Here is a 25,396-nt window from a genome sequence, read left to right on the forward strand (position 1 = left end):
TCCTTTACTATTTTTTTACTTTAAGCCTCATTCGTGATTTTCTTATGTTAGAAAGAAGAATAGTAATGAAAAAACCAATAAAGAATAATAAAGAAATATTTTTTTTATTTTTTTCGTAATTGAAAATAATGGGTTAAAATATCTATTGATATTCTACAAGAAGTATTTTTTTTGAAGGCTTAAGTTATTACTCAGCAAATCAAAATTGAAATTTGTAACACTCGAAATTTGATAACACTAAAATAATGAGAAATCGGGGACTAAGTTGAAAATAGATGTAAGCTAAGAGTTAGAAGGATAAAATTCTATAAAGTATTGTTACCTCAGTGGTAATTTACCCATTTATTTTCCTAAGAAAAAATATGCAAATTTTTGTATGAAAAGGTTTGAAACCATGACCTACGAGTAGGGGTGTTCAAAATTCGATTTTAACCGAATTAACCGACCGAACCGAACTAATTCGGTTAATTCGGTCGGCCATCAAATTAGTTCGATCGGGGAACAATTAAGGTTTTTTAGATATTCGGTTAACGGTTAATTCGGTTCGAAATCAATTAATTAACCGAAATAAAATTTTAAAATTTAAATATATTATATATAACATATGGGCTCAACCCAAACTATTTAAAACCAATTAATAATTTAAGATCCAATAACTTTTAAACCTAAATCAATATTAATTAATTGAAAAATTTATATACAATTTTTATTTTATAATTATATATTATTTAAATTAATTGTACACTGTTTTTTTGAATTTAAAAAATATTAAATATATAATATATAACATATGAGCTCAGCCCAAACCATTTAAAACCCAATTAATAATTTAAGGTCCAATAAATTTAAACCTAAATCAATATTAATTAATTAAAAAATTTATATAAAATTTTTATTTTATAATTATATATTATTTAAATTAATTATAAACTACTTTTTTGAATTATAAAACATTTAATTTTTATATAAATTAGAAAAATTTAAAAATTTTCGGTTAATTCGAAAATTAACCAAAATTTTTCGGTTCGGTTAATATTTTCGAAAAAAAGTTCGGTTATGTTAACGGTTAAAGAAAAAAAAATTCGATTAATTCGGTTAATTGTAGTTCGGTCGTTCGACCATAGAATTAACCGAATGAGCAGCCCTACCTACGAGTAAGGTGACCTATGCCTCTACCACTAGGCTAGGTCACTATTGTTGTTATGAAATGTTAAAATATATATTTTTTTAATGCTTAGATTTTCTTCCCAAAATCATTTTCTTCTTGTGGAAATAAGCCAAACCCCAATTACCCATTTCGCTTTTCATTCATTACCGTTGAGCTCTGATCAAACGTTGTCCAGCTATCCGTGATGTTCATCGCCATTGTTAAGGTATTTGTTGTTGTCTCGTGATCTTGAATGTATGTTTTATTTATCGAGAAACGAAGTTCTCCATGGTGGGCTGCTTGAAGCATTGTCAGAAAACCAACCTATTCCTTGGTTTTTCAACGATTCATCGTCATCCGATCGTCCGCTAGCGACACCGCTAGGACCAATATGTCACCAGCAGTGTTGGGGTGTGAGAGGGTGACATCGAGGAAGTTTCAACCATTTGAAAATCTTATACCAATCTCTCTCCAACATGAAATAACACCTTCACAAGAATCCCGAGCCAATGATATAAATCTGTAGATCTTGGTCGTCGTCTGACCACTAGAACCGCTGCACGCATTGCTCCCTACACGTGGGCGTGGTCTGCAAGCTGGGAGTCTATTGAACCATCTAAACCAGTCGAACTAGCCCAAACCGAGCTGACTTGTGAGAAGAGCCGTGAGCTAAGTAGTCCAAGCTAGTCGAGCCTAGCTGTCTAACCGAGCCAAGTCGTTATCTGACAGTTGACCGCCGTTGACCGACCATTGATTTTATTCGAGATCATATATCCTGATATTTTTTTGACGTCTTGATTCCGATGTTGGGGCCCGGTTCGCCAAATTCAAACCTAGTAAGCTATTTTTTAGCATTTTATCTCCTAATTCAATCCGATTTTCATGTTTAAGTTTTGTTTCTGATGCAAATCATTTTCACATGTATCTGAGATATTTTTAGACGTCGAATTCAAGTTCAATGGAGATCGAATGGACTTTAAATGATCGACCGATTCGGCTTGAAATTGAGGTAATATATTACTATTTTTTGTATGCTTTACAGAACTCGTTGATAATTAGTAAATGCATGAATGAAAACTATTGGTCATGTACTTATCGATGATTATTCTGAAACTAGTACTGAATATGGTAAAAGCTAGTAATTTGAATAAAACTCAGATGACTTGGATAAGAAATTACAAAAATACCCTTATGATGTATAAAGGGATCTGAATTGATCCAAATAGTGGAATTGACCTGATGATTTGTTTTTGACTTAATAGAACAACATATCCACCTATTGAACTTCTAAATTGTCTTTAAGTCTTGATGAGTGATTTTTAATCCCCGAGATCACAATATACTTGAATAGTCTGAATAAATATCTAAAGACTAATCTACCAGAATATCCATAAGATCTATAATAACTAAAATAACCCTGAAATGTTAGACTTGATCCGATGTAACTATTGTTTCACATGTTAAATACTCGATATGTTTAGAGAAACTCTAATATTCAATTTTACCTCTTAGATGCAAATACGTACTTAGAATTTATGATTTTTGAAAAAACACTCGGAGACTAAATTATCGAAAGTACCCTTACATCCAAATTGTTTGAAGTGATTGAATTTTCTAAAAAAATTGAATCGAACGAAATGACTGAAATACCACGAGGACTGAAATGACCTAAATACCCTTATACCTAGAAATAAACGGATGTCATTGGATAAAGTCTGGAAAATACCTACAAGCCTAAGTGTTGTACCGCCTCTAAAGGTCTTGGAGCATGACCCGAGCGCATCAATCATGCTGAATATGATTATAATACAAAAATAAATAATATCATTAGAATACATGTTTGTCCCCTCAAGATTCGTTTCAATGGTTTAATGTCATTGGGCTTGTTATATCTGAATCTTAAATAATTATGATGTAAATGTTTCTAAATCTGTTCCAAATGCATCCGAATTTTAAATGGTCTTGAAGAATTAGTTCCTAAATGTTTGATTAGATATGTTAGTAATTAAACCCTTTTAATAGGGACCAAGTATATGAAATCTGATCAATCTACCAAAGCTACATGTGTTCTATTCATGATAACTACCAAGTGCCTCCGAAAGATAGTTGAATTCTCTAGTGTGTTCCTTATGCACATAAATATTCTTCTCTGGTTTTAAAAGTATGAATCCGATATTAAAAATAAAAACATGGTTTATGATCTCTGATTTCTAATACTAGATACATTCGAATCCTGATTTTGATATTTCTATTTATTAGTTAACATGTTTTATACTAGATTACTATCTGGGATCTATTATGGAGTTTTGCAGATTTAGCTCCGATCAAGCTGGTAAATCCTTATGGACCTAAGGCGACCCTTGGGTGGGCTCTTAGGCCCAATGGGCCTAGTGGTAAAACCTTATGGACCCTCAGACAATCCCTTAGGGTGGCTCATTTTCTTTGCACTTAGGGTAAGTCCTTATTGACTTGGGGGCACTCCCCTTAGGTGACTCCTACACTTCGGTTAGGGTAAGTCCTTATGTACCCAAGGTGTTCCCTTAGGTTTACACCTACGCCCAATGAGCCTAAGGTAAGTCATTATGGATGTAGTTTTGGGGAACTGCATATGAAGTGTTCGGGTGGAGGGTATTATTGTGTTTTTAAAAACACGTTTTACTGAAACTAATTACTATTATGGTTTTTATTGGAACACACTAGATTCCCAACTTCATCATCTTAATCTGTCTCTCTGAACGTTTCCTCTAAACTGTAAGTTTTTCAACTGTTATCTGAAGAATTAATTAGTGAGATCTCAACTTATCGCCATGACCTGTATATGCCTGGATAACTAAGGAAAATTTCATGATGCACCACATATATGCTTGACCTTTAGCATTCATCTGGTAGTATTGTATTAATAAGCTTCACAAAGCTCACTCTATTACTTACAATTTCAGGTTAAAGAACTGATCCTGTGTAATCGCGACATCAGTAATGGGAGTTATTTCGCGTTGCTTGCAGAGTACGGTAAACATGTAATTATGTGGAATGTAGGTTACATGTGTTTCGTATAGAGTTTGTAACTTGTTTTGATGTAAAACATTATTGACATTCTGTTTTAATACATGAATAATTTTCTAAAATTGTGTTTTTAAACGATTGAAAAAAATCTTAAATTTTACTGTCATTTTATTGTGAGTTGCTCTAGTGGCTCTAATGTGAAACCTCATATCAGATTGAGTCACATATCAGTCTGAGGGTGTTACAAAATTATTAACGGGCGAGATCAATTCATAAGCATTGTTTTTTTCATAATATAGCAGACAAAATTTTATTGGTATAATTTTGGATCTTTCAATCTATCTTTTCTCTATTTATTCTGTAACCATGTGAAGATAAATAATATTGATTTGGTCCTTAAATTTATTTGTGACCCACAAGGAGCCGTATGAGGTGAAAATCACATGTACGATTTTGGATTAGCGATGGAAACAATGATGTTATCATCGACTATAATTATATAACTGTTCAAGTACATTTATATATATATATTAGTATCCATCAATTAAAGGAATAACGGCAAAACTAATTGTAAAAGATAAAAATTATTAATTATAATACAAGATCAAAACATACATCAGACAAGATTAAAGCGTACACGTGAGAAGATAAAAATTCATTATTTCCGTAAGAAAATAAGAAGACTTATTAAAGAAAGAAAAATAGAATCTTATACATGTAAAACAAATTACATATCTATAAAATAAATTATACAAAATAGAGATCATTCATGGTCGAATTATTTATCAACGTCAATCAGATCGACGTGGACAGTAGATAAATCTTAAGAGAAATAGAAAGTAGTGAATAAAATAAGTGAAAAGTTAAAAAATTCAAAAAAAAAATAAAGGGAAAAGATTTAAAAAAATGAATGAAGAAGATGAAATCTAAGGAGTTAGTGTAATCTTCGGCTTGTGGACCATAACTATTTTCTAAAAATTTGAGAACATAAAAGCTAATTTAATGATACACCCATAAATGAAAAAATCCGTGGATGATGTGCTCTACTTGAGTTCTTCGTGGGCTTCTCACTTTACAAACAGTACTTCTAACCCGACAGTTCCCAAGACTCCACAAGCTGTGTCAATATTATGAAAACCTCCTCCAAGCCGATAGTGCTGCATCACTACAGATGCATCGGTTGACACTGTAACAAGTTCTAACTCGGCGGGAGGTGTTGTCCGTTTCTCTGATGGAGCATGACCTTTTAGTTTTCATAAAGAAATTGGTGTGACCAATCCTCTTCAAGCCGAACTATGGAGTATTTACCTTAGGTTGCATGAAATTTGGAATCATGGTGTTGAATTACTGCAGATTCAATCGGATAGTTTGCGAACAATTCATCTTCTTAACAATCTGAATGTTGATCGTGATTTGTTACCTCTTATTCGAGCCATCTTGCTGATGTGTAGTCGTAGCTGGTACGTCCAATTCCTCAGGGTTCCTCGTGAAGGTAATATGATTGCAGATAGAATGACAAAACTTGCTTTTCCCCTTGATTACGATATGCACAACTTCTCCGAAGCCCCCACCTCCGTTCTTCAATTGGCTCAAAGGGATATTGCCGGCTCTCCTTATTTAAATTCGATTGTTTAAAGCTCTTTGCCTCTCTTCAATTAAAAAAATCTGTAATCACGTCTTATATATAATGAATATTTGTATTTTTTAAATTTTTGTTAAAATATTTTAATTTTATAAAAGAAAGAGATTCTGTAAATTAGGGCCAATAATCTAGCCGCCAAAATTAATTAATGTAATAGGTCGTCAATCTGTATTTTTCATTTTACAATATTATTACAATGTAAGATAAACTCATCAACCTCACATGATGAGTTTTATAACCAAAATCAAATACTGGTCATTGAAATCTAGAGCTTCCGGTAAAACCTATAAAATCCCAAATTAATAATCAATTGCAAGAATTTTATCCATCTTTTCCCATTATATCAAACCATAGAAAGAAAAGCAAAGCTTGTCTGATTTCATAGCAAAAACAAGAAAGAAATCTTCTTCTTTCAATTTCTTAATCAAATCAAATTTTGAAGCGAAACCCACCTCATAAACAAAAGGATTTCACTTTATTTTATCTTGTACACCAAAACAAACATACAGATAACCAAAGCCAAAAGGAAAGAACAGAGCTTTTTTGCAAGCTGCAGCTCTACGAAGAGATAATAATAAAGACAAAGTTGGCTGAAAGAGAGTTGCTTTAATATTTCAATGAAACTAGTCACGTGGGTGTGACGAATTTCGAGAAAAATTATAAAATATTAAGTTCTTTGAGACCTACAAATTTGGATCCTTGTTAATGTTTAACTAAACTCCTTATATAGGCGTAGTAAATGTCGTAGCATGAAAAATAAAAACCGTGTTGGTCTATTAGACCAATTAATTTTGGCGCCTGCAATTTTTAAAGAGAGATTCACCAATGCATTTGATACAATATTTCAACATATATTTCTTCAACGATAAATTAACTAATATTTCAATATAATATGTTCATTGAAAAAGGCAAAATAAATTCATGTTTCTTACTTTCTTTCAAGAGAAATAAAAGAGTAGACTTGAATAAAAAAGACTAATAGAGATTTGGTTGATTCATTGTGAGACCTTGGATTCTCTCCCAATCATTGTTGCTGTTGTTGAACTCTCGGATCTGTTTCCTGAAGATGGCCGATTATCAGAATCGATTGTTCGGACATTTTCGATCATTTTAACTAGGTCCGACATTTTTGGTCTCTGGTCCGGCATCCTCACAACACATGTCATTGCTATTTGCAACATCTCCACCATCTCTTCCTCTATATTCGGGTATCTCATCAGTTCTATATCAAAAACCTCGGCTGTCCACTCCTCTCGAACTACGGAATGAACCCATTTGACCAAGTGGACAAACTCATCACCGCCGATAGTATGGATAGGGGACTTTCCAGTTAGGAGCTCAAGTAGGACCACCCCAAAGCTGTAGACATCAGAAGGCTGCTTAGCTTTTCTTGTGTCGGTAACTTCAGGGGCGCGGTAACCGGCAGCACGGGAGATATGAGGAACGAGTGCACTCATTATGGTTGACAGGCCGAGATCCGACACACAGCCATACTGTTGGGAGTTGAGGAAAACGTTTGAGGACTTGATGTTGCCATGGACAAACTTGTCCGCGTTCTCCGAATGGATGCGAGCGATGCCTCTTGCTGCCCCGATCGCAATTTTTATTCTGGCATCCCAATCTAGATGGATTCTGTTCTCTCCTTTTTTACCTGCAAAGGCACTTGCACTATAAAAAGAAGTGTAGATGCTATTTGATCATTAATACTGCAATGAACCCCGAAGTCGGAGACCGTAAACTAGAGATCGAATGTAAGCCGAGGACGATATTAGATTGTCTTTACTACCTTGGATTAGGAACAGGTTAATGATTCAGAATCTATTTACTATCAAAGACAGTGCTCACTAAGGAACATTTACTTGATCTAATCAATGAAAAACAGGCTGACATATTGAAAAAAATAGAAGCATCCATCACAATATTAATCTAATTTTTTCGAGCTTTTCCTTTTCGGTTTCAAATTTCAATCATAATGTTACTGAGAATTATAACTTGTTATGTATATGATTCATCTATTTCCTAGCGGTAAAGCATTAAGATATCGAAATGTTTCAGGAAAAATCAATGCTTTAATCATATATAAACAAGGAATTGGTCGAAGCAACGTACCATGTAAGATGGAAGAAACACTCCCCTGTCCGTAATAATCGTAAACCATCAGCCTTTCATCTTTTGAGTAGTAATATGCCTTCAGCTCGATGACATTCGGATGTCGAATACTTCCAATGACCTCCATCTGTTGCTCGAAATCTTGTTTCCCTACGCTAACCTCCTTCAACCTCTTCACTACCACTGTGGTTGTATCCTCCAGCACGGCCTTGTATGAAATACCATAAGTTCCCTTCCCCAGTACTTCGGCAGAAGCTCTCAATAAATCCTCCAAATCAAATGTATAACTACAACCCTCGAAAAAGAACAATCTATTATTCGCGTCCTGATTCCTTGAGACCGCTGTCTCCGGTGACAGCTCTCCGACTTGCAACTTCCGCGAATATGCATCCTCTTTTTTTCTTCTTGAGCAGCAAACAACCACGAAAAACACAAACGCTATGATCACAAGGACACAACTAGCAATTATAATTCCCATCAATGCAGTTTCTCCAAGCCTCCCAGACTTCTTCGATGTCGGATTCAGATTGCCAGAGGGTGCAATAGACGGCGATGTTCGAGGAGGAAAGCTCTCGAACGAAACATTGTTACCTTCAAACACCGAAACCGGGAACCTTAAAAGTGACTTCGGAACAACACCAGTGAGATTATTGTTGGAAAGGTCTATCCGTTGCAAGCTAGGCAAATTCAGGTCAGGGATTTCACCAGAGAGTGAATTGTTTGCGAGGTTTAACGCCTGAGTCGAATTCGGGAGTGAACTCGGGATGCTCCCACTGAACCGATTGTTGGACAAATTGACAATAGTTAGATTGTTCCAAGCTGAGAAATCAACCGGCAATGACCCAGAGAAGTTGTTGTACTGAAGATAAAGAAAAGATAAGTTTCTGAGATTAAAGAAATCTGAAGGGAAGTGACCATTGATGCCATTGGACCTAAGGCTCAAAATCTGCAGAGCTGAGAGGCGGCTAATGGTATTGACAGGGATAGGGCCATGTAATCCAATACCAGGCAATCTAACAGATATTATCCGAGAACCATCTTTATTGCAAGACACTCCAATCCAGTTGTTGCAAACTGGAGATGTCTGGTTCCAGTTTAGTGAACGAGAATGGCGAATGTTGTTAACAAAATCAAGCAATGCTTGCTTGTCTTCTTCAACAAGGTCTGCATTTCCTTGAAACAAAAGCAAGCCCAGCATGCAAATCCAAGAGAAAACATACAAAACTTCCATTTTTCTTTCTCAAGCAAACAAAACGAGCTGTTTCGGCTACTTACACGGTTCCCTCCTTTACATGTATGGTTTTTAAGCTGGAAAACAATAGAAAAAAGAAGTAAACAATTCGAAATTATTTAAAAAAAGATCGAGGAAAAGAATGTAAAGTAATGAAGTTCTAATGGGGAAGAGAGAAAAAAGGGCCAGTTTCCAATATAATTGTCGAAAATACTAGTGATGGTCTCTGGGGATTTTCACATTTAAAAACTGGTGCTCTCAATTGTTTAAACCAAGTATTTTAGTACTAAACTCTTACTCCTAGGAAACCCAGCTTCTTCTCTTTTTGTTCTTTGTTCTTTTAAGCTTTTAATACAAAAACTTGAATTCAAAATTAAATCCAAAAAGAAAAATACTACTTTTACACTTTACCTCGTTTTTTTTGAATCTGCAGTCCCCAAAATCCTCTGCCTCCCAAGCTTGCTTCTTTGCTTAGTTGAATACTATTTAAAAACCCTGCCTTTTTTGTCACTTATCGGCCAGTAGATGAAAATGAAAATACTTGTGATTATTTAGCATCCAAATCATGTGAGAATGGAATAGTAATAACCATTAAGAAATGGTGAATTTCCTTTTTCAAAAAGAACCCAGAAAACTTCTATAATTTACTCAAGAGAGCTGAACCAAGTTAATGGTTTGATGCTCAGAGGGGGAGAAAAAGAAGCAGAAAAATAGTAAATGTAATTACCAACGGCTATTTTATTTTTCGGTGACATTAATTGAGAGAGGAAGGAGTTTTTATAATGCAACCGGCGGCTTGATGAAAAGGAAAGGTGAAATTGAAAAACCAAGGTTTTAAAGTGGATTTGGCGTATAGTGACGTGGCAATTTACCATGTCAACACGTGGATCAATCATTGAATTTTAAGGTAAAGTATACAAATGATTCACTGACTTTAGAATATTGTTTTGGTGAGTCTCTGATTATTAAAAGTTAAAAAATAATCTCTAAACTCTAAACTATAAGGTGTTACTTTATTGAGTCCTTCAAATATTAAAAGTTATTAAATGGTCACTTGACTATTCATTATGTTTCATTCTTGTCTTTTTTCAATAAAAAAATAAAAACAATATAAGCTGGACGTTATCTACTGACTGGAATTTGATAAAATCTGATCATAGAATCTCAAATGACTATCATATCTCTTTTAGTAGGTTAACGTACAATTCAAATGACAATTAATTCTTTTTAGATAAAGAATGAGTTTGAAACATAATGAATAGCCATGTGACAATTTTGTAACATTTAATAGTTGAGGGACTCAAGAAAAAATCCTATAATTAGGGGGCTATTTTATAACTTGTAATAGTCAAATGACTTAACAAAACAATATCCTATAGTCGGGTGATAACCTTGTAAAAAAGCTATATTTCGTACTTTTTTACTTAGATTATTGTTCGTTTTCAAGGCTCATGTAGTTGCATTTAGTCCCATTTAATTGCATTAATCATACTTGTGTAGTTTTCTTATCGACCTTTAATTATTCTATAAATGACGTTTTGAAGGAGAAAAGGTAGTGTTTTGGTAGTATTTTGTTTCGGATGACATTTCTGGAAGCAAATGAGAACAAAATAAGATATTTATTTAATTTCACACGTGGCCTCCATTATTAGCCGTGGACAAACCTGTGAAGGGAATATTTCCCTAGAGCATAAAACCCTAGGAGCCCCATTATATAAAAAAAAGAACCCCATAAATTAAAAGAGAGGCTAAAATTAATGAGATAAGAAAGAGATAAAAGAAGCGATAACTTCATTATATTCTTCTTCATCGTGGGAGAACCTCCATTGTGCTTTGATGGACATCACACTGGTTCTCGGAAGAAGCTTGCAAGGCTAAGATCAACTCACGGCAACACACAAGTTATTTCTGCCTTTTGTTTTTCTCTTGTGTTGTCTGTCCCTTTTCATGGGTTGTTATTAAATGATGATTATGGATGTTTATTACCCAGCCATGCATTAATTTAGCTTGGCTTAAGTTTACTTGGCTGACATGTTTTATTTAATGGATGTTTAAACATTTTCCAGTTTATATTTGCTTCGTTCATTGTTATACTTGCTTAGGTTTGTAAGATCGCTTGGAAGTTGACCTTAACCTAGTTAGTTGTTTAGTAATACGAAGAGTTAAGTCTAGATCTATGAATGATGGGGTTGAGCTGGGAAGCTTGATTCTAACTCATCTTACGAATAAGGAAAAAGTTTCAACAACTAAAAGGAATATGGCTTAAAAATAAAAACATGTTAGGGCTCACATAGGAATGTATTGATGTAGTATTTTATTGTTGGTTTCTTGCTAGGAATAATGTAGAAAAACTTATTCTAGTCTATCCAGCAATATATCATAGAAGTGGTTAGACATATCTTAGGGAAAATCGTAGGATTCTATAGTAAACCTAGCCTTTTGTTCCACTTAGAACCCAACACGTGTGATGTCTCGTTTTATCTTACAAATATTAGTTCTCATTAATCATTTTCTACAACATTTATTTTACTTCATTCATATCACTCTTCACATACAATACTTTTTTTATATTTTGAGTGCATTCTAATCCCTGTAGAGAAGAGCTCACTCATCACTTTATTACTTGTTCAATGTATACTTGCACAATTTGCGTATCAAATTATAATATAGACTCACACACAATAAGTTTTTGACGTTGTTACCGAGGATTGGCAATTGATGATTTTATGTTTAGTTTTTGCAAAGTTTTTTCTTCTTCATTTTGGTGTTGTGTTTTTATGACCCGTAGAGGATTTGAGAAGCCATTTTTACCTATATTACCTAAAATCGAACAACTCCTTCATCAAAGAAGACATGTTCTTAAAGCTCAAAGATTTATGTACAGAGTACAAAACCAAGTTGAGGATTATGCATATCCAAACACTACAACAAATCGAAATGATGGAATCATAGCTCAACCAAGAGTTTTTCGAGATTATTTAGCTCCCATATTGGTTGATCTTAACCCTGGAATTGTAGCTCCCAAGATTCAGGTAGCCCTTTTCGAGCTAAAACCTGTGATGTTCAACATGTTGAACTCGATTGGACAATTTGATAGTGCACCTCATGACGACGACAATGTGTGTATGAAAATGTGCTAAAGAAAAGTTATTTCCATACTATTTGAGAGATCGAGCAAGTGTATGGCTTAGTGGAGTACCCTCTAGCTCGATGGAATCGTGGAAAGACCTATGAAATTTGTTTTTCTACGGTATCATCCACCAATATGCTAGCTGATGATGAATCAATGTTTGAGTGTTGGGATAGATATAAGGGATTTCTACGTAATTGTACAAACCACAGATTCCATAATTGGACACAAGTTGTTATGTTCTACAATGGTGTAAATACTAATAAGGATGATGCTAGATGCTTCAACAAATAGAACTTTGTTGGAAAAGTCTCCTGAAAAAGCATTTGATATCCTTGATAGGATAGTGAACAATGACTATAAATTCCTTTCTTCAAGACTAGGAACAGGGAGAAAGACGCAAGAACATTCTATTTGGATTCTAAAGATTCTATCTCAGCTCAATTATCGATCATTACCAACATGTTGCAGAATCTTCAACATCCTAGTGAAGTGAAGGAAGTCAAGGTTGCAAGTTATTCTATGTTCTTTGCAATGGAAGTCATCATGTGAGTAAGTTCCCTGAAAACCATGAGTCTATCAACTATGTGGAGAACTTCAATAGGAGCTACAACAACTCCTACTTGAACACTTACAACCCATAATGATATCAACATCCTAATTTTTCTTGAGGGAATCAAGGAGAAAATAATGCAATCAACTCGAATTGACAATAAAATCTAACTGAACCCCTAGGTTTTCAAAAAATATACCATGTCAAAAAAACAAGGGGTCAATATCTTCATTGAACACCAATTCTTTGGAAACTATTTTTAATGAATTCATAACAACTATGAAGGCTTTATTTCAAGGCCACACCATTTGTATTAAGAGCTAACAAGCATTATCACAAAGCCAATGGGAATTATTGCAAAGTCATACTTTGTATTTTAGAGCTTTGAAAACTTAAGTGGGTCAAATCGCATAAGCTTTGCTTGTTCGACCCCAAGGTAGTTTGCCTAGTGACACTGAAGTCACTAAACCTAATGATAAGGAGCAGTGTATTGCACTCACTTTAAGAAGTGACACCCAACTTAACCAAGAAGATAAGTTTGGGGGGGAGAAAATAGAAGATCCTAACCCTAAGATTATACAAGAAGAAACTAATTTGCAAGATAATGTACCTCTAGAGAAGGATAAGAATGAGGACTTGATAAGTGAACCTACTAATGGAAGACAAAATATTGCTACAGTAAAGGAAAAATCCCCACCAGAAGTAGAAGAAGTCAGACCCCCACCCCTTCCCTTAGAGATTAAAGAAGCATAATCAAGACATTCAGTTCAATAAATTTATAGATATCATTGACCAGTTGTACATGAATATCCCATTTCTAGAAGCCATTGATCAAATGCCCACTAATACGAATTTCTCAAGGATATTTTCACTAAGAAAAAGAACGATGAAAAGTATGAAACTATTGCTACATCAAAAGAGTGTTATATGTGTTGGGCAAACTGCCATCAAATAGAAAGGATCCTGATAACTTTATGATTTCCTACTCTATAGGCAATAATATAGTGGTGAAGGTGGATAAATTTGTTTTACTAACCGAGTTCCTTATCCATGATTACAAAGCTGATGATAATGCACCCATAATTTTGAGGTGACCATTTCTAGCCACCGACCAAATTTTAATTGATTGTGAAAAGGGTTAATTCACCATGAGGGTAGTTGATAAAAGGGTGACCATCAATGTCTTCAATACTCTTAAATATGTGGATGATCACAAGGAGTGTCAATGTCTTTAAGATATAGATTATAGTAGAAGATGAAGCTACAAAATTTTACTGCAATAATTTTTTGCAGATCGGGGACTATTTGAAGTTTAATGGAGATGGCAACGAGGAGCTTGAGGAATTCTCAATAGAGGTACAATAGTCTAGCCTACTCATAGCTAGACTAGGTACGCAATTTAAACCTTTATATTTTTGTAAATTTATTTGTACAAAATCCTCACTTGAGCATAAACCCACTTTAGAATTAAAGCCTTTGCCATCTCATCTTAAACATGTTTATTTGGGTTGCAATGAAACTTTACCTATGATAATCTCCTCTAATATTAGGCATTAAAAAGAAAGTAGCTTTATAAATATGTTAGTCCAAAATAAAAAAGCTTTAGGTTGGACTATGGCTGACTTGAAGGGTATAAGCCATATTGTTTGCAGGCATAAAATTGTAATTGATGAATTCCACAATAATTTTGTTGAACCCCAAAGAATGCTAAATCTAATTATAAAGAAGGTGGTGACGAAAAAGATCATTAAATGGTTTGATGCTAGAATTAATTACCCGATATCCAATAGTTCGTGGGTCAGCCTGATCTAATGTGTACCTAAGAAAGGAGGCATGATCGTGGTGAGCAATGAGGACAACGAACTACTACCTTCAAGAACTGTCATGAGATGGAGGATTTTCATGGATTATCTAAAGCTTAACAAGGCAACCAAGTAGGACCGATTTCTATCCCATTCATCGATCAAATGATGGATCGATTGGCAGTAAATCCTTTTATTGTTTTCTCAATTGTTATTTTGGGTACAACCAGATTGCTATATTGTCGGAGTACCAAGAGAAGACAACCTTCACGAGCCCTTATGGTATCTAGGCCTTTAGGAGGATGCCTTTTGGACTTTGCAATGCTCTAACTACTTTTCAAATGTGTATGTTAGAATTAATTACCCGATATCCAATAGTTCGTGGGTCAGTCTGATACAATGTGTACCCAAGAAAGGAGGCATGACCGTGGTAAGCAATGAGGACAACGAACTACTAACTTCAAGAACCATCATGAGATGGAGGATTTTCATGGATTATCAAAAGCTTAATAAGGCAACAAAGAAGAACCATTTTCCCATCCCATTCATCAATCAAATGATAGATCAATTAGCGGTAAATCCTTTTATTTTTTCTCAATGGTTATTCTGGGTACAACCAGATTGCTATATTGTCGGAGTACCAAGAGAAGACAACCTTCACGAGCCCTTATGGTATCTAGGCCTTTAGGAGGATGCCTTTTGGACTTTGCAACACTCTAACTACTTTTCAAAGGTGTATGTTAGCCATCTTGTCAGACGTGGTAGAAGAGTTTTTTGGAGATCTTCATGGACTACTTTTCCATCTTTGGAGATGACATCGACTCATGCTTGGAAAATATAGCAAAGGTACTTAAGATATGCTTAAGAGATGTGAAGAGGCAAACTTAGTGCTAAATTGAGAAAATTGTCATTTCATGGTGGCTAAAGGGACCATTTTAAACCATAATATCTCACAAAAAGGGATATAGGTGGACAAAGAAAAGGTTGTAGTGATCAAGAAGCTACCTCCACCCACCAAAGTGAAAGGAATTCGAAGCTTTTGGGACATGTAGGCTTCTATAGGAGATTCATAAAGGATTTTTTCCAAAATCTCCAAGCCATTGTGCAATTTGCTACAACAAAATCAGCCTTTCGTTTTTTATGAACTTTGCTACAGTGCATTCAAGGACTTGAATGAGAAACTTATCTCAACACCCATATTTGTTCCCTCGGATTAGACCTCGCCATTCGAGCTTATGTCCGATGCAAGTGACTGTGTTGTTGGAGCAGTACTTGGTCAACGTCAAGGTAAGATCTTTAAGGTTATTTATTATGCTAGCTATACTTTAAATGATGAACAAATCAATTACAAAAACCACTGAGAAAGAATTACTAGCTGTGGTATTTGCATGCATTTGATAAGTTTAGGGCAAACTTGATAAGAACTAAGGTTATTGTACATATCAATCATTCAACCATTAAGTTCTTAAGGACTAAAAAGTATGCCAAAACCTAGACTTATTAGATGTATACTTCTCTTTCAAGAATTTGACTTCGAGGTTAGTGATAGAAAGAGTACTGAAAATCAAGTTGTTGATCATCTTTCTAGGCTAGAGAACAAGGGTGAATGTGATGAAAAATTTGAAATCAAGGAGAATTTATAGATGAGAAAATATTATTTCCTATGCCATTTCTGTGGTATACTGATATTATTAACTTTCTAGTTATTGGTATTTTGTCTCCTGATTTAAATATCCAGGGAAGGAAAAAATTCAGGCATGATGTGAGATTTTATTATTGAGACGGGTCTTATTTGTTCAAGCAATATGTGGATCAGATGATTAGAAGGCAAGTCCCCAAAGAAGAACAAAAACAGATCTTATTACATTTCCATTCAACTTCATGTGGAGGCCACTTGGAGGTGCAAAGACTGTTGCAAAGGTCTTACAATTCGGATTTTATTGGTCCACACTCTTCAAGGATGCACATGAATTCTACAAAACTTGTAATAGATGTCAAAGAATGGGGAACATCTCTGGAAGACATGAAATGCCATTTTAAAATATCTTAGAGGTGGAAATCTTCGATGTATGGGGAATAAACTTCATGGGACACTTCCCTTCTTCATTTCGAGATATCTACATCTTGTTAGCAGAAGACTACATATCAAAATGGGTCGAAGTAGTGGCTACACTGAGAAATAACTCACAGCCTCATTCTCGCCCAAATGAAATGGGATGAATCAATAAGCTTTTTGATTGATTCAGGGCACAGTGAAGCCAAATTCAACCAAGGTAAAGGGGGCTTACTTTTCCTGACGCTGAGTCATACTATTCAAATTTAGCCATTCTAATGGAACATGACAAGTTTTCAAATGATATGGACCCCCAAGTAATGAGCAAGAACCTCTAATTGCTTAGGGGTTGCACTATGTTCCCGTTTGGCGGATAAGATCTTTTCCCCTTTTATCTCCCACACACCCTTGACCTCTTTCACCGAAGAGAAAATAAGAATCTTCCAAGATCTAAATTTCCATTAGATTTATTACGTTGCTTGCTTTGTTGCAGCAAGATGATTAGTCTGATAATTCTAGAGAGAAGAGAAAATGGTAAAAATCTCTCTTCTTTGGTCACCGAGCAGTCAACCATCATGAAGTTTCTTCATAATAACATATTCAGAAGATTTGGAGCCCTAAGAGCTATCATAAGCAATGAAGACACCCACTTCAACAACAAGTTAATTACTATGGGGTGAAACACAAGATTACTATAACATATCACCTACAGAATAATGGCTAAGCTGAGGTCTCCAATCGTGAGATAAAAAATGTTATATTGTGTGACCCCAAAGAGGAATGAGAATGATGATCCTGATACAGTTCAACTGGGTAATGGTAATTCTCTATCTATATTTCACATTGGTCGATGCACAATTTCCATTGCTATTAAGCCCTTTTTTTCTTACAGACGTCTTATGTGTTCCTCAATTACATACAAACTTGGTGTCAGTTTCTCAATTATATCAAACAAATCATGTATTTGTTAAATTCTTTGACTCTTATTTTGTTTTTAAGGATCAACCCACAAGAATTCTTTTTCGGGATAATAAAATTGGTGGTGTCTATTATGCTTTGCGATATTTTCTTCTTTAAGTCAATTCAATAAGTTGTTTGTCAGTGCATCAGCTACATCATAAGTTCAACCATCCACCCGATAAAGTCTTAGCCTCTATATTACGAACATGTAACATAACTTATAACTCAATTAGCCTGAAACAATTTCATTATTCTTGATGTCTTATCAATAAAATTCATAAGTTACATTTGGTCAAAATGCTATGGCAAGCTCTCGCACTCTTGAACTACTTTATTATGATTTTTGGAGCACTAAACATATATCATATAATAAATATTCATATTATTTGATTTTTTATCACTTCACCAGGTATAGTTGGCTACACCCAATAAAGAAGAAATATGATATTGCAGTAATATTTCCTCAGTTTAAATGGTTTGTTGAAATCTTTTTCAACCGGATCATTGTGTCCCTATTCTCTAATAATAGAGGTGAGTTTGTTAAGCTCATGCTCATTTTGAATTTAAAAGGTATTTCACACTTCACTTCACTATCTCATAACCCTAAACACAACAGGATTATTGAAAGAAAACATCGTCAAATACTAGAGACTAGTATTTCTATACTTCACTTTGCATCTCTTCCAACACAATATTGGCCTCATGCTTTTCAAGTGGTTGTTTATCTCATCAATTGAATGCCAACAAATGTATAGGATAATATGTCACCATACTCCATACTTTATCAATAATCACCGAATTATAATAAGCTTCAACCATTCAGATGATTTTGTTTTCCATGGCTACCACTACTAGAAAAAACCCCTTTAATGACGCTCATTGCGCGTCATCTATGGGTGCAATGACACAAAAATGCGCGTCATTGAAGCCACCAACATAAATCTCAGATGTCACGCAATTGTGTGTCATAAATCTATGACGCAATTGTGTGTCATAAATCTATGACGTACATTTATGACACGAATTTATGACACACATTTATGACGCTCATTTATGACGTGCATTGAGCATCATTGAAGCCCCCGTCATAAATAAAAATGAGACACATTTGTGTGTTATAAATTTATGACATGCATGTATGACTTACATTGCGTGTCATTGAAGAACACATCATTAAAAAGGATGACACACATTCGTGTGTCGTGATTGTATTTCGTAAATTATATATATATTGTAGATTGACAAATAATCAAACTAAATCACATTTAATGCCTCATAATACTAAATATATATATCATATTATATATAAGCAATCCATTTGCATACAATATATTCACATTAAGTTATAAAAAATATTGTAATCATATGTCGATACAAAATATCACGGCATAATAAAGTTTTCCACATAAGATACCCATTCTTTGCGAATATCATCTATGTCATCATTCGTGTATTCTTCCTTCCCATCGCCAACCTAAGTAAAAAATAAGAAATAAGTATATAATTTATACTTATTTAAAGTGAAGTATATAACTATCAAAGGTACTAAAATGACCAATTTTACATATGCATTCTTTGAAGCATATGTAAAAATAAATTTTACATTTAGTTAGTAAAACTTCCCATATAAATTATATACATTATAACGACACGAATTCACAGTTTTCAGTCTTGCTAACAAGTACTTGTATTAATTTGTTTAGAATAACATCCTACTTTAAGTCCATATGATAGTTTTATGACTAATGTGTATGTATAGGGGTGTAAACGAGCCGAGTCGAGCTCGAGTATTGCTGAGCTCGACTCGACTTGAAAACTTTGAAATGAAACTCGACTCGACTTGAAAACTCGCGAGCTTGAAATTTTCAAGCTCGACTCGAACTCGAAATCCTAAACTGAAGCTCGTGAGCAGCTCGAAAAGGCTCGAAATGAAAAAAATTATTAAACTTAACTCGATTGAAGCCTCAAACTCAAACTCAAACATGTACCTTAAATACAAGAAATCTTATTATATTTTTTTTATAAAAAAATCAATTCATAAATATTAATATTATTAATAATTTATTTCTAAAAAAATAAAATCTTAATATATTATATTTTCGAGCTGCTCACGAGCTTTTCGAGTCGAATATCGAGTAGCTCATTTTAGCTCGTTAAGAACTCGAGTCGAGCTCGAGCTCGAGTCGAGTCCATTCGATCCGAGTATTTATCGAGCTTTGATCGAGTCAATCTCGAGTAGCTCGCGATCTGTCTCGTCTCATTTACAGCCCTATATATGTATGATATGACAATGTGTATCAGAAAAGTTTGCTTACATTCTTATTGACCAACACTTCAAGTCCGTTGGTTTCGCCTGATTGGTAGCTCCCTTCAGCTTAAGCAACATGGACATGGATCGCAACCTCTTTGTTATCTCGGTAAATGATGGCCTGGATTCAGGATCATGAGACCAATACTGTTCCATTAGCTTCCTCCAATCAGGATGGCAACATTTGGAATAGAAGGTCGAAGCGTGTTCTTCACGATCCCTCATGCAGTCATAATTCATAATCAAACAGAAGGCTTTTGTTTAGCTTTCAGACAAAGTGAAAAACTTGAAAGGAAAGATGGTTAGTGTATGCAGTTTTTGATATGGCTTCAGTTTATACACGAGTTGTTTGGGATGTTGTTTATACTATTACAGAGCAAGAGAAAATGTAGTCTTATACCCTAAAACTCACATAAACCTTTTGTGATCTTCATCTTCAACGAAACAACATTTGATTGATCATAATTGACTTTTCCATGCATGTATATTTTCCATTCATAATCACTAAGAGGGCTATTAGCATATTGGTAAATCAAAATCTTACCAATGATGGCACCGCAATGCATATCAACATATGGCTCCTCTCCAGTCAAGATTTCCCACATTGAAATTCCATATGAGAATACATCAACCTGTCTAATTAAATATTCATAAATTTGGCTTTAACATGTACTCATTTTTCCCTTCCCAGTGGCAAGACATATATACTTGAATATGGCTTTACTGACCTTTTCAGAAACCTTACTGCGGCTACCATTTAGCAGTTCTGGTGCCATCCAGCAGGGTTCCTCGCACACCTCCAGAAACTAGACTATTGCGCTTGATTCTTGATAATCCAAAATCTCTGATCTGTATAAACAACACGCAGTAACCATACTTCAAGTTAAGAGCCAACGAAAACCTTTCAGAGACATAAGCCATCCTAGTTCCCAACATGATAACTTGATAAATTACAGCATATAGACTAATTTTGAGGGGAACATGAAGGTTTAAGGTTATTCTATTTTCTATACATATGATCACCAATCATCTTGGGCCAAAAATAATTTTGCGGTTAACTGGAACTAAGAATTTTTCTTTCTGGTCATTTATGGTTTATAATATCATGTGAGGCACCCTGAAATCATAATGCCCACAAGAACGGTGTTTGTCTTTAATAGATTGAGTACCTTGCATATTGGTCGTTGGGGTCCCTTAGATTGACAAGCAAATTGTCACATTTCAGATCAAAATGAATAATGTTTTTGGAATGCATGTATTCCATGCCTAAAGTAGCACCAATGGAAATTATGAGCCTTTTGTGAATATCAAGTGATCTCTATAAGAATTCCAAAACAGCCAATAAGTGCATTATTAATAAGTGAAGGACGATAAAATTGAGAGAGAGAATCAAGATTACATTTCCTTCTTGATTAGGACATTCCTAAGTGATCCATTTACTATATATTCAGTTACAGTTGCCAATGTTCCTCCACTTCCATCTGGTACTACTCCATAAAATGCGACCACATTTGGATGATGCAGATTTAAGAGGATCCGTGCTTCTCTCCAAAAGTCTTGAATCTGGTACAACCAAACATTTATCAGCTTTGGGTATGCAAATAACTCAAACTGATATGAACATTACTACAAAATTGGTTGAAAGATCTAACAACTACAAAATTTCCACAGGGCTCGAATCTCTGTATATTTTCAGTTGTTTCTTTCAAATTTAAGTCAGTTGCCCTAATATTGCTCAATCAACCGCAAATCCCACCCCGGAAGATAGAAAAAGAAGCCATCTTCTACTTTCCTCCCAAGACTATTTAAAATTTGAAGCAATGATGAAAAAATACATGCTAACCTTTCTTGATAAAACATGTGATTAGCAGAACAATTTAAATATCATAGCTAATCTTTTTTGTAATAAATATCATAGCTGCTAAAAACAACTTTAACTCAAGAACTGACAAGCTTATGAAAATGAAAAAAGCAGATTATAAATCTCCAATTACAATAAGAACAGAACACTTCCACATAATTCAAGAAAAGAAGGATGAAAATAGACTAATAGAAGAAGAGTAAGTTTACACCCCATGAATTTGACTTCCATGACATAACAAAAATACTAATATTTCGCATCCCCTTTATTATTGATTTTTTATTGAAACCCAAAATGAAAGTGCACTACCCAAACTATGTAACCAGCAAACTATATTCCATTTTTTCCTCTCTAGAATTTCCGATAGCCAAAATTTGTAGAACAGAATAACTAGCACAAATGGAAACACAACAAACTTGCTTCAAGATGAATTGCATAATGTTTAATGTAGACATATATCCTTAAATAAACCCTAAATCATTATAAAGCTTCTTATGAGTTCAATAACAACTCTCCTACTTTTAAGATCACAAACTGGAAAGACAAGGGGAGAAAAGAAAGAAAAATATCTCTGGAGACCAACATATCGGTCTTTTTCTTATGATCTCCCAGAAAAGTAACTCTTTTTTATTCTCTTTCTAGCTCCCTTAGATCTTCGAGATCAACATCTTTTATAACCTGTACACCAAAGTTTAAATTTCCTTCAGAAGCTAATTTTACAACCGATGATTAAAGCCAGACGGGGGAGAGACTACCAAGGAGCAAATAATTTATTCAAAAGATTTTGGTTACAAGAGAAAACATGATCAGATTTCAATGGGAAAAAAAGAGAGAAGAAAGCTATCATGGAAAGGAAAGGAGATGGAAAAAAGATAAAAAAAAAAGGACAAACACAGTAAAGATCAAATTACAAACTTATGCATAATTTATTTGCATGTTATCCATGTTGAACCTTTTTTCAATCTTTTTCTTCTCACCATCTAGGAGGGAAAAAGAGAAAGAGAGGGAAGCATATGCGTGCGTGAACTGATTATCGAGGAGGCCATGACTAGAAGCGGGAAAGGATGAAAATAATGGGGGGAAATTAAAAGACGATTGTTACAGATGACACACAATTAAAAGTGTACTCCGTGTTTTTGATAAATTTTTGGATTATGACTATTAAATATTACACACATTATTCTAAGTCATAAATCGTTTAGATTTTAAAAAACATGACATTTTTTTATGACACACATTTTTTACAAGTCATAAATTAGCGTGTGTCATCGCTCGTGTGTCATTAAAGATATATTTTCTTGTAGTGTACGATCGTACATAGATAATAAGTTTGAACCACGATCCACTAAATGAGTTTTCCTTGGATAATTCATGATGCAGTTTGCTTATAAATGCTTGGATCCAGACACCATCAGAATTTATCTCTTTTCATTTTTTTTATTTCCTCATATTTTCCCATTTACTATACGAAATGCAATTACTATGCCACAACATCATTTCCTACATTATTTCGTGCTGCCTCGATATCCTATACTCCAACTCTATTGGTTAACATGCCACGATAAAATAATGAATTAGATGTAGTGCCGACATAGCAACCTAATGATCCGTATGATGCACTAGCACCCTTGGTTGATATGTTAGAGCATAATGATGTACCTGCTGCTACAACATATCCCTTTTCGCAACAAAAATACTCGATAATCACACACTTGTCAGCCAAATCCGAGGTATTTTGGTCCTTCATTTGTTAATACCACTACATGTCACCCTTTGCCTTCCAAATTAGAGTCGAAAACTGTTACTTAGGCTCTTAAAGATTTGTTATGGAGGTAAGCTATGGAAGATGAGTTTACTGCCTTGATGCAATATCACACATGAGATCTTGTTCCATGATATAAGTAATATGATGAAGTAAGCAAATGTGTGCTCCACGTGAAAATGTGTCCAAATGGCTTTATTGATAAATACAAAGCTAGATTAGTTATAAAGGGGTATTTTTAAGAGGCTGGTCGAGACTATTTTAAGACTTTTAGTCTTGTGATGAAACCTGTTATGGTACGCATGCGTGGCCTATCAATAAGTTTGATATCAATAATTCCTTCTTAAATGACACTTTGCATGAGACAGTCTATCTGGAGTAACCTTTGGGATATGCTAGTCATACAAAATCTTCTCATATTTTTCGGTTACGTAAGACCTTGTATGGACTAAAACAGACACCAAGGCATGGTACATTGAACTTTCTCAATTTCTTCTTCAATTTGACTTTCAAAAATCAAATATTGATGCATCACTCTTTATTTACAATACAAAGGGAGTCATTTTGTATCTTCTAATATATGTGGATGATATTGTGATTATCGGTAATAGTACTGCTTTCATTGCTCGTTTCACTAACTTATTATCTATGAAGTTTGCTTTGAAGGATATGGGACTGTTCAACTGCTTTCTTGGCATTGAGGTCATTTCCACTTTGACTGGTTTGTTTCTATCTCAGGCGCAACACATTTTAGATATATTGACACAATTTTATATGGAAAATGCCAAGGCAATTTTAGCACCTATGTCTTCTTTCGATAAACTACCTCCACCTAAGCCATCTATGTTGCTAGATATCTCGCGTTATCGACGGTTACTCCGTCCTGCCAATGAAATTAAAACCATAAAATAAAAAGATAATACAATTTTTTAGAGAAAAAAATACTAATCCAGGACAGTTACCGCAATAAATTTCCTTTTCAAAACAATACATTTGAAAGCTTTGGTATTTTCCTTTTCTAAACCAACCTTTTTAGACTTATATATAATTTTATTTATATAAAAAAGGTTATTCTATTTTTTTTTCTCACAAATCAATTTATCTTTTTGTAATTATCTCATTGTTTTGATCTTTATATACTTATTATCCTCACACCCAACTGTCACTTCCACCCATCAAAATCCACTAATTCGAATTGTATTTCAATTGAAAGATGAAGAGAAAAAAACATAAACTAAAAAGCAGAATGGGCTGAATAATAACCCAAGATACCATCCCTTGAGTTTATACATTCTTATCTTCCAACCACTTTTGATTATCTTTATAATTATCCTTATCTGGGGATTATAATTCCACTTAGTTAAACTCTACACCACTAAAACCCATTCAAATAGTTAAGGTTCATGCAATTTTTAAAATTAATAAATAATACTAACAATGAACCACCGATAAATGAAGTTATTAGGCCTAAATTTATAAATTTAAATAATATATTAATTACTTTTAAAAACATTTCACTCATTTTAAATTTATTATTAGTTTTTATCCATTTTAATATAAGAATGATATCTGATTGAGTCGAGACAAAAAATGAATTGCTCAAGTTTATAAGTACTATTTTATCATTTAAATTTTATTTGAAATTTTTTGAAGTCAAGTTGAGTTGAATCAAAAATATTTTTTGAGTGTTTGTTCAAATCTAAATATAAATATTTTTAATGTTATGGCAATGGTGGAACTTGGTGATAGAGATTGGGCGCAACTTAAACATTGTTTAAATTAACATTTACAAAAATTTTAAAGGGTTTAGTTTACATCCCAAAAACTTAGGGTCT

At 34.1% G+C, this 25,396-nt stretch overlaps 1 protein-coding gene across 1 annotated transcript; it reads right to left on the reverse strand.

Annotated features, from left to right (window-relative positions):
- Nucleotides 1-6,762: 6,762 nt before the first annotated feature.
- LOC120174374 (probable inactive receptor kinase At4g23740) lies at nt 6,763-9,619 on the reverse strand. The gene is made up of 3 exons (XM_039181250.1): nt 9,544-9,619; nt 7,902-9,209; nt 6,763-7,443 (listed from the first exon to the last, which is right to left on the reverse strand). The coding sequence occupies exons 2-3, from the start codon at nt 9,130-9,132 to the stop codon at nt 6,788-6,790; spliced, it is 1,887 nt and encodes a 628-aa protein (XP_039037181.1). The 5' UTR covers nt 9,133-9,209; nt 9,544-9,619; the 3' UTR covers nt 6,763-6,787.
- Between the last annotated feature and the right edge of the window lie 15,777 nt (nt 9,620-25,396).

This window comes from Hibiscus syriacus, unplaced genomic scaffold, assembly GCF_006381635.1.
Source record: "Hibiscus syriacus cultivar Baekdansim isolate YM2019G1 unplaced genomic scaffold, ASM638163v2 tig00112072_pilon, whole genome shotgun sequence".
Taxonomy (NCBI): Eukaryota; Viridiplantae; Streptophyta; class Magnoliopsida; order Malvales; family Malvaceae; genus Hibiscus; species Hibiscus syriacus.

Excerpts from the sequence above, each read along its gene's own strand:
- LOC120174374 (XM_039181250.1), bottom strand. The coding sequence starts at position 9,132 with ATGGAAGTTTTGTATGTTTTCTCTTGGATTTGCATGCTGGGCTTGCTT. Across the intron at positions 7,444-7,901 it reads TGTTTCTTCCATCTTACATG|GTAAAAAAGGAGAGAACAGA; the intron begins GTACGTTGCTTC and ends GTGCCTTTGCAG.